This window comes from Solanum lycopersicum, chromosome 4 (genome assembly GCF_036512215.1).
Source record: "Solanum lycopersicum chromosome 4, SLM_r2.1".
Lineage (NCBI taxonomy): Eukaryota > Viridiplantae > Streptophyta > Magnoliopsida > Solanales > Solanaceae > Solanum > Solanum lycopersicum.
This window is the reverse complement of record NC_090803.1, coordinates 53834953-53850712: the sequence shown is the minus strand read 5'-3', so window position 1 is coordinate 53850712 and position 15760 is coordinate 53834953. Positions and strand designations below refer to the sequence as shown.

Sequence of the window (15760 nt, the reverse complement as noted above, 5' to 3'; positions counted from 1 at the left end):
GAAAGAGATGAGAGATCTAGAGAGAGAAAGAGAAAACCCAATATTTCGTGGTAACACCCCGTAAGTAAACTTCTACGGCGGTGAGGTATACTGATATTAATAAATCAGAGTATTTTTGGTTACAGAGAATAAATAGAAAAGCATAAAATTGCGTAAACAGTTATATATATTAATCAGGCTCCACTACCTAACACATTCAACTACCATCTAACTTTCTATCCTTATTCACAACGTCCAGTCCCTCTTATTTAAAGTCATAGCTCTCAATAAAATCAAAATGTATCATGTCACGTCTAATCACCCCCCGAGACTTCTTCAGCATGACTCCACCTATCCTATTTAATTCACTAGTCCAAACCAGCTCTACCTCGCTTACCTAATCTTGTCCACCATAGAAATCTCTCCTACCTTATAGCAAATATCTTTATTCTTAGTCTTATCTCTCCTAGTATGCCTACACCTCTATCTCAATATCATCTCCACAACTTTCATTTTCTAAGTAAAGGTGAGCATACATGTTCATGTACGTGCACCTGTTAACTTGAAATATGACATTTTATTAGACGAATTAAGTCACTAAAATTGTTTGGTTGCACTTGTCTAAATGTTGTACATATATGCCTTTCGAGCTGAGGGGCCTCGTTTTGAATCCCATTTGTTGTTTCTCTTTTTTCGCTTTTATCTAAAAGCTTAAAAGTATTGAATATAACAAGGAGACTAGCCAGTTTCGAACTTGCGATTTCATGGCGCAATAACTTCACTCTCCAAACTACATGTTGAAAGTCATTTGATTCATATTTATATATTAAGAGCGTCCACTTTTATTTGTCATTTTGCGCTTTTTGAAAGTTAATTTGACTCATTTTTAAAGTTAAATTAGATTACAGTAATTTGATATCTTAAACAAAAAATTAGATATTTAAAAATATATGAAAAAGTATTATAAATTTCAATTTTTTGCATATCAATATGATGAAAAATTAATACATCTTAAAATGTTAGTCAAAATTCTTATAGTTTGACTTTAAAGAAACCATGACAATTAAAGGTTGACGGAGTGAGTAGTACATTAATTTTCTGTTTCTATATTTACTAAAATTATCTCAAGTATCGGTATTGAGTGACATACTTGCCTTAACTAAGATGCATTATTCTTTAATAGGTATCCATCATCTTCATATCTTGAATTCGCCTCTACTTCTAAGCATGTGAGTTCTTGATTGCCAACATTCCATTTCATACGATATAGACACTCTGACAATCAGTATGAATACTTACCTTTTAAGTGTTGGCATTATCTTGTTATCATGGACGAGTAAGCTAAGTGCTACACATATTTATCGTTGTTGAACTTCAATAAAAAATTAAAGTAATATTTATCTTGAAATAAAAATCTAAAAATAAACCGGAAAATTGTTGTGTCGACGAGTAAGCTAAGTGCTACACATATTTACATGTGAAAAGTGGTTGATTTGCATGATTAGAAGGGTTGAAAATCAAGCTCAAGATTGACTACATTACACGTGAGAATCATGACCAAAGGGGGGCTGATTCTCATTTGATATTTTTGAGTTATTTTGTTAGCAAAAGAGTATTTTTAAGTAACACACGTAATAATAAAGATAAATTTTTTAACCAAAGTATAACGGATGGACATAAAATTTATAAGAAATTTGTCATAAAATTTCACTTTTATGCTCATAAAATGAGCACTTTTTGTGATTTGCTAAGAAGTTTGTGCTTGTTTTTCTTTAAAGGATGGTGCTCGTTTTTCTAATTATGAAGCGTTATTTGTATTTTTGATATAAAATTATCAGATATAAAAAAAGTATCACATTTCATTATGAATTTTGAATTGAATAAAAAATTGAAATAGATCTTGTAGTGATTCAAATTTAATCGAAACTCTAAAGTGGACTCAAATGCCAAGTTAGAAACCTAAAAAAAAAAGACATTATACAAAAAAAAGATACTCCTCGTTAAAAATGGATTTATTAGTTTCTAAGTGAAAGTTTGTAACTAACTACCATATTGGATAACTAAACAAAGTGATAAAACATAATCTGTTTTCTTTCTTTTAAATATTTCAAGTAGTTAGAAAAATAATAAAGACATCAAACCAACTTATATTTATTTATAAGAAGAAAAAAAATTAGTTAGCTTGTCTTAGTGGCTTGAAGCGACTATCCAACTTAACCTAATCGATAATCAAAGCTAACAACCGAAGGACTTAACCAATATGTATTAATATATGCAAAAATTAATCGATATGAATAGTGATGGGATGGTTGACGAAATTCCTCAAATCTTAACCAGAGATCTTGGGTAAGCACTTCAAGCCACCTCTTAAAATGATCTTGCAATCCGCAAATTCATATTTTAATCAAACTCTAATATATGTGCCTACAAATCCGTGTCTAATTGAATTGTATTGATATTTGATATAAGGCGGAAAAAAAGGGGTTAAAAGTCATTGGTTTGTAAAAAGTCTTAGTAAATTGTATTTAATGTTAGGAAGTTAGTTGGGAAATAAGGGACAATAATCAATTACTTAGTATAATAATCTTAAGAGGGATAGATGACAAATTGATGCAAGGTTATTCTGTTTTTGGGTGCACGAAATTGAGTTAGGAAGGGATTAATTAATGAATCCATTTGGATAATTTCTCTAGATAAATATTGAAGCACAATGAATGTTTACGCCAAATGTTCAATATTTTTTTATAAAAAAAAATAGGAGCCGGGGAAGGAGAAACACGAGGATTACAAGGTGGAGAAAACCAAAATCTCATGATTAAGGTAATAGTTCAGGCAATCAACCAACTGAGTTGTGAAAAAAAATCGTGAAACAGGTTGCAAAAGTATGAGATAACTGAGTAGTGAACATCCACACTAATTGTATATTTTATAACACGTGTTTTTTCTTTTTTCCATGATCACGATAGACAAACTAACACCATACATATTGAGAGAGACCTATCGACCATGACCTTTTTTAAAAAAAAAAACTAATTATGCTTTCATAGTGTAGTTATCACTTGAAAAAGTGTATACATTCTCTCCCTGACTTTATTGGGGTTTGGTGAATGAACCCTAGATTAGTAATGTGTCTTGATCACAAATCATTTGGTATTACTCTATTAGTAATTAATTTTGTGTTGTTGCACTCTATTGATAAAAGAAATTACACCTAGGAGAATGTCTCTTTTCTAAATTTTGGCTGAACAGTAAAACGAAATATATAAAATATAGGAAAGAACAAACGCTAGAAAGAAAACCCACAAGAAGCAATTTGCTTTTTAAATCGTCTGTATCCAAAGGAACTTCAATTTATTGATCATATCCCATAATATTCAACTATAAATGTTAAGATATACATTAATCGAAGTTCCCTCAGAAATTTCAACCTCAAACTGTTTTAAGGTGAATCATGTCTACTTGTCCCCTCGATCAGACGAAAACCTATCAATGCTTGGCTGAGCTCTTTCAAATTTAATTAGTTTAGGAAACTAACCAAAGAAGTTATCCAGTCAATTTGAGCTGCCTTTATTATACATGCTAAACAGCGTAACAACAGCAAATAAGATTAGTTCATGGGAAGTAGAAAATGCAGCGCGTACTCCAGCTTGGAGTCCTTTTCATGGTGGACCTGAAAGAAAGAATAACAGAAGTAACCCGTTGTACAACAAACCTGCTCGATAGTGATGTATCTATCAATGGAAATTATCCGGATCAAGAGAGGCGTAACTACTTGGATTGCAACAAGATGAAAAAAGGGATAGTGTTGCAAGCATTGAAAATGTCAACATGTTAATCACCAAAAAGCCATTCTTGAGAGATTTTTGTAGGCAGCAGATAAACTGGACGTTTGATTGCAATAATGGATCACTGTTTCAAGTGCTTATAGTGGTGGCATAAGATTGCAGCAAGGTTAGTGCTTGCTCGGTTATAGCTCTGTTCCTAGCACGCTTTACCCAATCATCAACAATTTCTGCTGCGTGAGTGTCCTTTAAACCCTTCTCAAGGGCATCAGCAGCTTCTGATAATTTTCCCTGAGCCAAGAAACTCTCAACTTTATTTATGAGGGATTCAATTCCATCACCAGACTGGCCAGCCTCCCTAACCTGATATCAGTACACAAAATTATTTTATGGGGAAGAAATACGAATTCAGTAAACTTTACTTCAATAATCAGATAGTTTAACTCAAAGAAGGGTAAATGAAAAGATACCTTTAACCAGGATGCAACACTAGCCAAAGAATGTGTCAATATCCCACCACCACCTGGAGGAATCAGGCTAAAGTGCCGAAGTGTCCCCTTTAATGTATCGAACTGTTAAAATGAAAAGTAATTAGAAACAGAGTTATCCAGTTTTTGCTCAGGTACAAGCACCAGATATGCAGACTTCAATGTAAGAGCTACAAATTCCAATAAAGAATTCTTGCTCTCAACAGACACACAAGACTATAGACTTTAGGCAGAAGGAACAAAAGAAAAAAGAATTCGGATATTTAGCAGCAGAAATCACAGAATTCATAAGGATACGAGTACTGTTGACTTATTTGATCGCATGAGAAGCAAATTTGAAAACTGGGATAATTTAAACAGTGACCAAATCTTCTATCATTTTTTTTTGAATCTGGTAACTTTACCGAACTCTTCTATCAGTCTTACAAATTGTCTGGTAATGACGATTCAACCAGGGCAGGAAATAAGGAACCAGAAAAAGAGCCATCGAGTTTGCCCAAAAAAATATTATATGTAGGAAAGGAAAACATAGCTAATTTGAAATTTCCCATGGGATTCCACATGGTTTGTAGAATTATGCTTCAAAGTGGGATATTATTCTACAGTGTTTCAGATGCTTGCCTTGTGATTCAGTTGTAACACAGTATCTGAACCATATCTCTGTGTTTCTTCTGGAAGAGAAGATAGAACCACATCCAGCAATGAGTTGTTATCTATCCCTTCAAGAGAAGTGTGAAGATTTTCTAGTTCTTTTTGAATTGGTAACCCTCTGGACAGTGCATCTTCCAGAGCAAGCACACCCTGCAACAATGAACAATCAAAGGATCCCATCAGTAGAGCTAAACACTTGACACAGGTTTTAGCTAATAGCCGGTAGGTTAGCATTGTTTGTACCCAATCATTCCCTTCTAATACCCTCACCTGAGGATACAATTGTGGAAAAATAACTGGTTTTACAGCTTGCTTAACAAACAAAGAACAAATCAGTATCAGATCACTCCTGTTCTTCTTCTTCCTCAGCATCAACCACTGTGCTATTTTTTTGTTGGATGCATTGCATTACTTCATTTTTAAATGGATAATTTATTTACATTCTAAAAGTTAATAGCCTTTATCGACAGTGTTTTTAACATCCAACTTCAGAATGAGTTAAGATATCACCTTGTTAAATTACAGTATGAATTTCTCTCTTATTATACAACTTTTTTATAGTTTTTCTCTCAATATACATAATCTTTGGGAAGACGTAGACTTCATGAAGCATGAAAGCCAACGGCCACTTTTTTCTGATTAGAACATGAGAGAGCTAAGACTTGAGTTACAGGAAGAGTTCTAGCCTTGAGTTTCAGAAGTTATTTAGCAATAGCATAAATGAAAAATGGTGTTACTGGAATGATGATTACCAGAAATAAGTGAGATGGTTACATTAGAAATTGTTTAGCATAGATTTAGAAAAGCTGCAATTGTTTCACACAGAATTCAAGATCATATTTCACAGAGAAGTAGGAGCTGTTAGCCAAATTATTTTGTATATATGTTGATGGTATTTCAGGAAAACAGAAAAATGGCAATGTTAGTTGTACATTGGGTTTACCAGCTAATGGGGCCGTTAGCTGGTCATTAGGAAGGGAAGACGGTTACTGTTGAGAAAATTTTGACAGAGTTCGCAGAAAGCCAGAAACTGCGAGTTTTTCCAAATGATTCAACACCATTTTTGGTTGGAAAAGGGGATCTGTTTAGACATGTTACCAAATTGTGCAACTTTCCCTTTTATGTGTTTGGACGGAAAAAAGGCTTACAGTTATGACTTATCACATTCCAGCAGCAGATTCTCCCTCTCTCTCTCTCCACGCACACACACAACACAAATACACACACAACAGGTCCTCAATTTTGCCTTCTTTGAACATTAAAAGACAAAGGATTGAAAACAAAAACAATCAGAACACCACCAAATTTAAGGGAAACAGAGAGTGAAGATGAAATGTTAAAAGGTAGTGGTTGTTATACTAGCAGGTGTCATTAGACGGATAATAGCGCGTTTATTAAATCTATTAACTAGGGCATGGCTACAGCGAGTTCAGTAGCACCCACATCCATCATGCAATGTTTAGCATGATGGAATAGAGGTTATTAACAATTAGAATGGTTGATTTATGGTGTTCTACTTTTCATGGTGTTTGTAGTTGAGCCGATTGACTGTCTGGAGATTCCAATTGAATTTAAAAGTTTGGTTTAGAACTTTTGGACATGATATCAGATGTTCCCAAGTTCTAGCAGGGCAGTCATATACATAAAGAAAGGACTATATATACGTACAGTAGCATCATGTATGTGGAGAAGCAAATATAGCAAGCATACACACTAACAATGTGCAGAAGGCAATATAATGTGATCATATTCTGTTAGTAGTTCAACAATACTCTGGACTAGAGATTGATATCATCCCTGATGGTGAGATTCTTCAGAACGAAAGAATTTGTGTATACATTGTCTCACACCCACCCTGAAACTAAAGTTTTTCTTTTAAAAAGGAAGGGAATATAAAAATAAAAAGAGAAGTACAGCAGAAGTACAGTTACCAGAGCAAGCTTGTGAACAGAATGAGTCTGGCGAACCTCTTCAGATCGTGCATAAAATGCCATGCACAGAGCATTTATCTGAAAACAACAAGAACTCAAATCAAATCATCAACCATAGAAATGCCAAGCACTTAAACAACTGGCTATGAAGAAACACTCTAGAGAGTAGTGTTCTAAGATAAGTAGATGTAAGAATATATGAACTGCAAATTTAGCTAGCATAAAAAGATATCTAGGTTATGCTCCAAAAGAATGGTATATATGAAGATATAACACACAGATTTGGAAAAAAAATGTTTGGAGAAGAGGAATGTCGCTGGATTGATTGTACTGTAGGAGATACCTGGGAAAGTGATGGTTAGTTTTTTCCTGGATGCAAAATTTGGTTTTGGATATTAAACTATTGCCTGTTTTCTCAGTCAGTTGCTCAGAAATTCTTTGCTAAAAAGTGGTAAAGCTATTAAGAATTTAGCTGCAGTGCGATTTTCTACATGTTTGTTGTGGTAAATATTGGAAGTTGCATTCTTATGTGCATTTTATGAGAAAATCCTGAATAATTTAGAAAAAGGTTACAGTACTTTAAGTTCTCGACTTTTGGTACGATGAATTTCGTTGTCTACAAGGAGGATATTTCTAGATTACAAGCCCTCTTGCATAAGATATGCTTAGTGAGCTTCCACCTATCCCAAACAAGCTCCATTTTCTCTTGGGAACTCAATTTTGGGAAATTAGCCAATTTTAAAAGAACATCTTTTCTTGTTACAATTGTCCTGTTTCCAGTGAGTTTCACTTCTCCAATATGGAGGGAAGAGCCTATTTCTCAGCCGGTCTCAACCAGAGATAAGTCTTTTAAATTGATTAACATAAGCAAATAAAGAGCAAGATGGTTTTACTTACTTTACGAGGGCAATAGAAGGCTCATTAGAAAAATCAAAACTGGAAAAACAACTAGTGATGGGCATGAGTGCTTTAAAAGAGCTTTCACTGGAAGAGGGGAATCTTTGCCAGAGATGTAGTAGGGAAATAGAGGACTACCTATACCGAGATTTACCAGAATTTTAACAGTTACCATTGGTAGGTATGTTCAAATTGAGGTATGAGTGGCTGATATGAAATTATCGGTGATAATTCGAGAAGTTATTGATGATGGAGGATGGTATGGAAGTGTAGACAATCCTGTGGAGACACAGCAAGCAATGACAAGAACTCTAGAGTTACGCAAGACCATATTTTTGAAGATGAACGGTGTTGTGGCAGTTGAAAAAAATAAAAAATCTAACAGAGACCAAAGCAAATAATGCCCATTTTCTTGCCAAATGCACAAAATACCCAAGTGAAATTCCACAAGTGGGTCTGGGAGGATAGAATGCACGCAGATCTTACCACTACTTCATGGAAAGACAAGTTAAAAGACCCACCATTTCACCCTGAGGAAGCCCATCATTCATTTCCACATACCATTAAGTCCCCCAGTATTCCAGGCTAACATCTTGACTTCAATTGGATATTCCAAGGCAAAGTCCTCCCGCTTCTCCTAGATTCACCTTCTTTGAACTTCATACCAATGTCAAAGAACAAATTCTTGAGCTCCTTTGGAGTATTAACTGTGTTGGTACAACTGTGCTCCCTTTGCTCTATTCTGATCTACCTTCGAGAAAAGGAAGGCCTCATTTTCGCAACCCTTGATAGCTGCTCCAAACTTCTGGCTAAGTTTGATCCCGATAAAGTTCACCTATAGAGTACTCTCCCTAACGAGATCTTCACAGTTTGAGTCGTCAATTTACAGAGGCCTTGATTAGGATTAACAACTCAGTTGATCATGAGAATGTTCTAGCGTCTCCCCAGCATCCTTTCTTATAGCAGAGCATGATTGCAATCCTCCCTGGTTATAGAGATAGGTAATTCTGTAATGATTTATCTCCCAACACTTGATCGTTTTCGAGGATAAAGTCATGTTTTGGAGTCTCCTCCATCTTGATGGAAGTCCCAAATCTCCCAGGATCAATGTGAATTCAGATGGTAAAATAGATGGACCTTGGATTATATTTCGGAGCTCAATAAATGGTTCTAAGGGGGTTAAATGAATAGGCCAAAAAGGAATTTATGGTTGGTCCATGTCAGTGAGCAAAGTGGAATTTAAAAGAATTGGTTTGGGCCCAGAGTCTTTTAAATTCAAATTCAAACATTCAGCATTGCACAGGCACCACTTGCTGCGTGTCAGGCCCCACAAAATCTATTGGGTAAAGACCTATAACCTCTTAACCTTTTTCATGAAAGTCTTCTCATACTTCCCACAACCCAGAACTACTTTTTTTTCTCCTTTACTAGCTATAGTCGCCTGTAGGGTTAGTAACTATCTTTTTTCCTTGTAAATCACCGACGAGTCTACCCATATCAGCAGAGAGAAGATTAAATTCCCATCATCGACATCAATTGGTCAGTGGTATTGTCTCCCTCGGACCCTTACTCCGAACGCGAGCCCATAGCAGGGGGTTCGTAAGTTCTGTTTCTTCTTCATTTTCCAACCAACTCCACATCTATCACCTATCTCTTTCATGACTCCATCGGACCAGAGAGGTAGAGGAAGACCATTTACTCTGATCCAAATCCAATTAAACTCAGTTTGGGTCGGAAAGGAACCCTTCATCAGAGACCACGAACCGTGTGTTAAGTTGACCACATATCTCCTCTAGTCACCCACAAGAATGGGCTCAGCTGCTTTCCTTGATTGGAACTCGAAGAGAAACCCAAAGCTATTCATGTCATGCACTTGAATATTCTGAGTCCCTTTTTTCGGTCTGTTGAGCACAGTTTCTCACATCATTGCTAGTTGGAAGTTCAACCCCGCCATTGAATTGACCAACTAGACATCTCTGCAGAAGATCTGTATCACCCTCTTGAGTTTTCAAAGAAAGTTGGTTCTTCACAACTGCAACCTCAGCTTGCTTTGAAGTCCACTTCAAAGATGTTGCCCGTGTCCTTTAATAGTTGTTTATTGTACTTCCGTTCGTAATAAATGCAGCAGGATGCTAGTTTTCACTGTAATAAATTTCTCAATATTCGTAGCCACCAACCCCCATACCTCATTAAAAGAAATTTTCTGGAATGATGACCACAACTCTGTTGTGTCCCTTAAACTGTAATTACAGAAAGGAATCTCCCATACTTATTAACTTTTGAGAACAATAATATTAAATGAAGAGATCTCTGCATCTCCACAATTTAATGTTGTTCCCTTGTTTTCTGATGCATCCCGCATTCTTCTGCAAAGCCAGAGTAAGGCTCCTTTACTCAGAGTTAATCTTCTAATAGAATTCCTGGCTTTCTCCACTCATTTGATCCTAGATACTAATTCTGAATCTTATGAATACATAGAAATGTCACAAAATTTCCCCCCAGATCTAAATTAAATTCCTTTATCCATTGAGCCAGAGCAACTGGAGAGATGCATGAGAGTTAAAAAGGTAGTAAAAGTGGGCGCAGGTGATCGGATATAGCCGGAAAAGGGTAAAAGAGGCCCAAAGAGGACCTCCAAGAAAGACCTAGGGATATGTGCCTAGGAGAGAAGGAGATATGTGGCTGTAACTATTATTATTGTTGTATAAGATTAAGATATAGGACATTCAGCAGAAATTCGGCAATAGGACAATCCTGCTATATACCTTCTTGGCAAGTAGATTCCTTACTGGGACAAATGAAAGAAGAAACATATGGTTGAGCACTCCATAGACGTCCAATGCTAAAATACATGACAAAGAATGTAATTTATCCTCCCACCCATCATTTCTTTTTGATAATGGTGAACTTTACTTCTATATATCCACGGGTATACTATAACAAAGTGTATCCCCCATCACAAAAGTTGTCTCTTCACAAAATCCTAATATATCTAATTACAGCCAATCAATTGCATTAAAAATATCTTTTGTGCTGTCTATTACTACTTGTTTACACCAAAAATAGTAAAGGCTGTCCTCCCACCCATCATATAAAGCATCTTCTGTTTCCTTAGACATTATTATACTTACAGGTATGTAAAACCTAATATCATACGTTAGACAAAGTAAGAACTGAAGCCATAAATACCGCGATATAAACTAATGAAAAAATGAAGAAAAAACTGCAGTTAATTACATCAGTTATCTCCCAATGCACGTCAAACAAACATTGTACTTGCATCCCACAAACAAAATACAAACAAAAAAAACCTTCACTTGCCAACACTACTTTAACGGAGCAGCCATGATGGAGTAAGTATTTTCCATTTACTAAAGAATAGGATGCAGGTGTTGGTCCAAACAGACCTTTTTTTTTTTTTTGAGAAAGGGAACTGTAGTCTAAACAGAATTTAGGATAGCAATTATCTGATTCCCTTATGTGTAGTTCCAGAATATCCTCCTATAGATGTTTCAAGGAAGAGATAGTTTCTAACCCACAGTTGAATAGGAATGTGCATAATAATTTAAAAGATTGGTGTAACATCATATGAAAAAAGAAACTTCTATACGTGGAAAACTAATATATGGGAAGCTTTACATGGAGATTGGCTTCAGCCATTTTTTCAATTTGAGATGCTTTCTCACTTGCGATAGCTGCATCCAATTGTGCTTTACCCAACTCCTGGGCTTTCTTTAACTTCAGTTCTGCTTCATCTTCCTACAATTATGAATATGCATAAGTCTGCTAGACAGAAAATATAGTATATTTTGTATAGTCTTAAGAGAGTATAGTACCTTTTCCTCAAGCTCCGTCTTGTGTTCTTCTTCTAATTTTTCTTTAAGTGATTTCAAAGCTGCGATGGCTTTTGCTCTTTCTTTTTTCAGTTCCTAATGAAATTTTCATCATTAATCAGTCCAACAAAGAGATTAGGATAATGAAAGACAATGATAAATCATCAAATAAGATGACCCTCCACGCATGAGATCCTAAGAAAGAAGTGAAATGTGTCAATGAATAGTTTAAGAACTGGAGTTATCATACACTGCAGCAGCCTATATGAGGGTAAAATAGGTAACCAATAACAAACATACTACAACCTTATCCAGTAAGGCCTCTCGTTCAGCATACATAAGTTCCCTGGCCCTGGCATCCTTCAGCTCCTTTTCATATCTCTCCTAAATCACGAGAGCAGAAAAATCTTAAAATAACAATAACAACAATAATAATAACAACAACAACAAGCAGCAACACAATTAAAAGCAAATCATGTGGAAGAAATACCACAAATCTTAAAGAGTGAAGTATCACAATAATGTTATAACATCCTCTTTTCAAAATTGTAAAGAATTGTTAAAGGTCTCAAACCTTCATATATTTCTTTTCTTCAGCAAATAAGCGAGCATCTAGTTCTGCTTGTCTACTCTCAGCTTCATGAATAACCTGTAAGACATCAAGCACCAATTTTCCATCCTTTGATATGTAGGAATCACCCAGATCTTCAACAACCTACAGTTTCATAATGCAAAGATTAAGGAAAACCAACTAGGAGATTCTCCCTCTCCTTCCCTCTCATATATCCTTCTGTCTTTTCATTGTTTCATTTTTTTAGGGGGTGGGGGGTGGGATAAGGAAGGAGAATATACCATTTTCTTGTCAGACGAGGTTGTAGGGGTAGCTCCAACCCCATTTCTTAAGTAGTATTCATCAAGAAGGGAACTAGGTTTTTCCTCATGCTGAGGAGCATCCTTCAAAAAGTAGCTGTTCAGAGAACCATGACAAAATTTGTAACTCGCAAGATAAAATTGTCAGCACAAATTGGTTTATACCTCCATCTTGGCTTGACTGATTACATGCTCTGGAGACATGACACTAGCCTCATTTTCCTTCTGAAGTGTATCAGCCTGTGTTGGAGTTGGAGTGATTTCTATTGCCTTAGACTGCACTGCATCAGTAGATACTTCTGGGCTCTTCATGTCCAAAGTGTCCTCAGGTGATTGAGTAGAAGTAAGTCTTGTTTCATCAGGTGAAACATTTTCTTGATGGGAGCTGGGTGATAATTCTTTTACTTCAGTATAGTTGGCTTCTCCACCAGTAATTTCTGATGAATCGTTTACCTGAAATTGACTTTCTGATCCAGTTGCTGTTGGCTCTTCTGAACCAGAGAGATCTTGTTGAATTCCAATGCTCTGGTAAGTTTGCTCCGGACTATCAGACTCTACAAATTTAGAATCAGCATCTGGTCTTCCTAAAGTTTCACTATCTTGTGAAACTTCACTACTTTCCTTTAGCTCCTTCACACCTTGAAGGCCAGTTTCGTCCCTGGCTAATTCAGGGCTGGAATGGGGCTCTTTAATGAGATACTTATCTAAATATCCAGTTTGATAAGCAGCAAAAAATCCAGCACTTAAAGCAACAGATCCAATAATGAATCTCGGCAAGAGACTCACTGTTTCTTTGGGCTTCCCCGTTGAACCTGGCCCCCGTGGTGGCCCATTTTGTTTGGGTGAGACTGAAAACTCTCTTCTGGAAAAAAGATAGGAAGGTACCTGAAACCATATACCGGTAAACAAATTGGTAAACAAGAATTCAATGCTAGTTACTGTAAGACATAACACTAGTATTCAAAGAAAATGCGGGGACAGTTTTTTTTTTCTTTATTTTTCTTGTGGTAAAAGTAAAAAGGGAAAAAACAAGCAGATGATAATCAAGATTTAAAATAAAGATTCTGAGCATTGCCAGGAAGGGTCCAGTTATGACAGTCGTTGTATTTCTCTCCAGTTCAATGGCATTAGTTTTGTTCTACCTCCATAAATGCATCATAATTTACAACGATGCACCAACTCAATTTGATCACACTTATCAAAGAGTTTCTCCAATACTTGCTCTTTCTTTCTTTTCTTTTTTGATATGGTAAGCTAAACCTACTTTACCAAAACCCCTTCCCACAGGCGATCCAAGATAACACATCACTCAGATTGTTAAAACTTGCAGCAATGCCAATCTCCTTGTTAAAAAACAGCTGCCCTCCCCACTTTTGCTCCCTTAGGGACTCAAACCCATAACCTCATCTTAGTTGCGCGGACTCTTCACTTTTGATTCTGGATCCATGCTGGCTACTAAAAAAATACGCTACTTTCGGCGAATCCGATGCACACCCGTTGACATTTTCGAAGAGTCCGAGCAACATAAAACCTCATGGTTAAAAAATGTTGTTTTACTCTCTTCAAAAATCATATTTACTCTTTCTTTATGAAGATACTGATGTAACAGAAGCACAAAAATCACGACAGCATCCAAACTTCTGAAAAGTTCCACTTTTTACTTCTCCACCATGAGGCCCCCAAGAAATTCGAGTTTGTCCATGTCATAGCTAATAAAAATGGTTCTTTCTTCTTCTTGTCATAAAAGGCACAATAAACAACAAGAAGGAGCAGGTTTCTTCAAACTTCGCCAGACCGTTATCTACTTTAATTTATTTTTGATGATCACGGTGTCCAGTCAAGCATTTGCGCAACTCAACTAATTCCACGGGATACCTGCCACGTGCCATGTGCCATGTGCCACCACCCACCAGTAACATATACCATGTAACTATGTCCCCCAAGACTACGACATATGGGAAGAATCATCTAATGCTTTTTTTTTTGTTTTTTGTTTTTTCAAAATTGGAGGTTGGGGAAGGGGAAATAGGAGAGGGGATTACAATATGGGGAATCGAATCCTCACCCGTGGGAGTTCAGGTAGCCAATTAAGTAGTAAGATTCCCCACCTAGTGTTTTTTGTTTATCTATTTTGACGATATTCTAAAATGTACCTGTGTTATAACCTCTGCTGGAATTCTTTTCACTGATTGACTAGCCGAAAGTCGCAGGATGGACCTGCAAAGAAAAAAATACAGTAAAAGATCTCAAATTAGTTCAAACACTCAATTTTCATGTAACAAAATTCATATCAACCCTAATTCTTCTCATTGAAATTAATACTAGAGAGCAAAATAACAATAAAATCGACATTGACAAACTAACTATCCGATGTATCACAACGTAATGAATGAACAAAAGCTACGGAATATGAGAGTGTATATACATTGATAACTGTAGAAATTGAGATTTTGGTTTAGGGTTACCTTCGCAACATGGTGAGAGGATTGGTTGGCGCCAAAAAAAACTGATATTGAGTTGATTTGTAGCTTGTCTGAGATGGAGCTCGCGCCAATGGCGGAGAGTTTTTGTGCTTTCAGCACGGCGATTTCATTTGCTTCTCTTTACACTTCGATTTTCTTTATTTCTGAATCCCAAACTTCTTTATTTTTTTCTTCTTTTATTTTTCTTAAAATTAAATTATTACTAATTTGACCTTTTGTATTTCGAATTTTACTGCATTATTAATTTGAGACCGTCACAAATATTTTTCATTACCTTAAAACAAGCAACTATTTATATTTCAATTTCTAGAGTAAAACCTAACAAAAAAATATTAAAATTGCAAAACATTAACCAAAAAAAATAACAATAAACTTGCAAGCCTAATAAAATATAAATGGCAAAACAAGAGAGTTTGACAACAGGTGCAAGCATACAAATCCTACTTTTCGAGAGCTGATTAGATTAATTTAAAAAATTAAATTAAATTAAATTATATTAAGTTGATATCTAAAATAAAATTTAAATATTTAATTGCAATTTCAAATTAATATGATTAATAGAATATATTTTAAAATAATAATCAAAATTATTTGACTTTCAAAAATAGAACTATGATAAGTAGAAAAGACTAAAGTGAGTTTTAGCTAAACAATTTGTATTTTGGATCGATTCAATTTTATAAATATATTAAACCATATTAAAAAGTATCATAATAAATATATCATTTAAATTTGAATTAATTGAAAAAATTCAAAGTGAATCAATATATGCATAGGCCAATAAAAAAGTACTTCATTAATTTATTTTTTTACTAATTCATCTTATCAAATTAGTTATAGGAAAAA

General features: G+C 35.4%; 1 protein-coding gene across 2 annotated transcripts; it reads right to left on the bottom strand.

Annotated features, from left to right (window-relative positions):
- Positions 1 to 3291: 3291 nt before the first annotated feature.
- On the bottom strand, positions 3292 to 15064 carry LOC101244573 (MICOS complex subunit MIC60-like protein). 2 transcript variants are annotated; one of them, NM_001348312.1, is given in 12 exon segments: positions 3292 to 4124; positions 4232 to 4333; positions 4871 to 5050; positions 6832 to 6909; positions 11368 to 11487; positions 11565 to 11657; positions 11868 to 11945; positions 12136 to 12276; positions 12414 to 12515; positions 12597 to 13316; positions 14585 to 14648; positions 14897 to 15064. In NM_001348312.1, coding segments are annotated over 12 exon segments (1920 nt in total). In that variant the 5' UTR covers positions 14908 to 15064; the 3' UTR covers positions 3292 to 3893.
- Between the last annotated feature and the right edge of the window lie 696 nt (positions 15065 to 15760).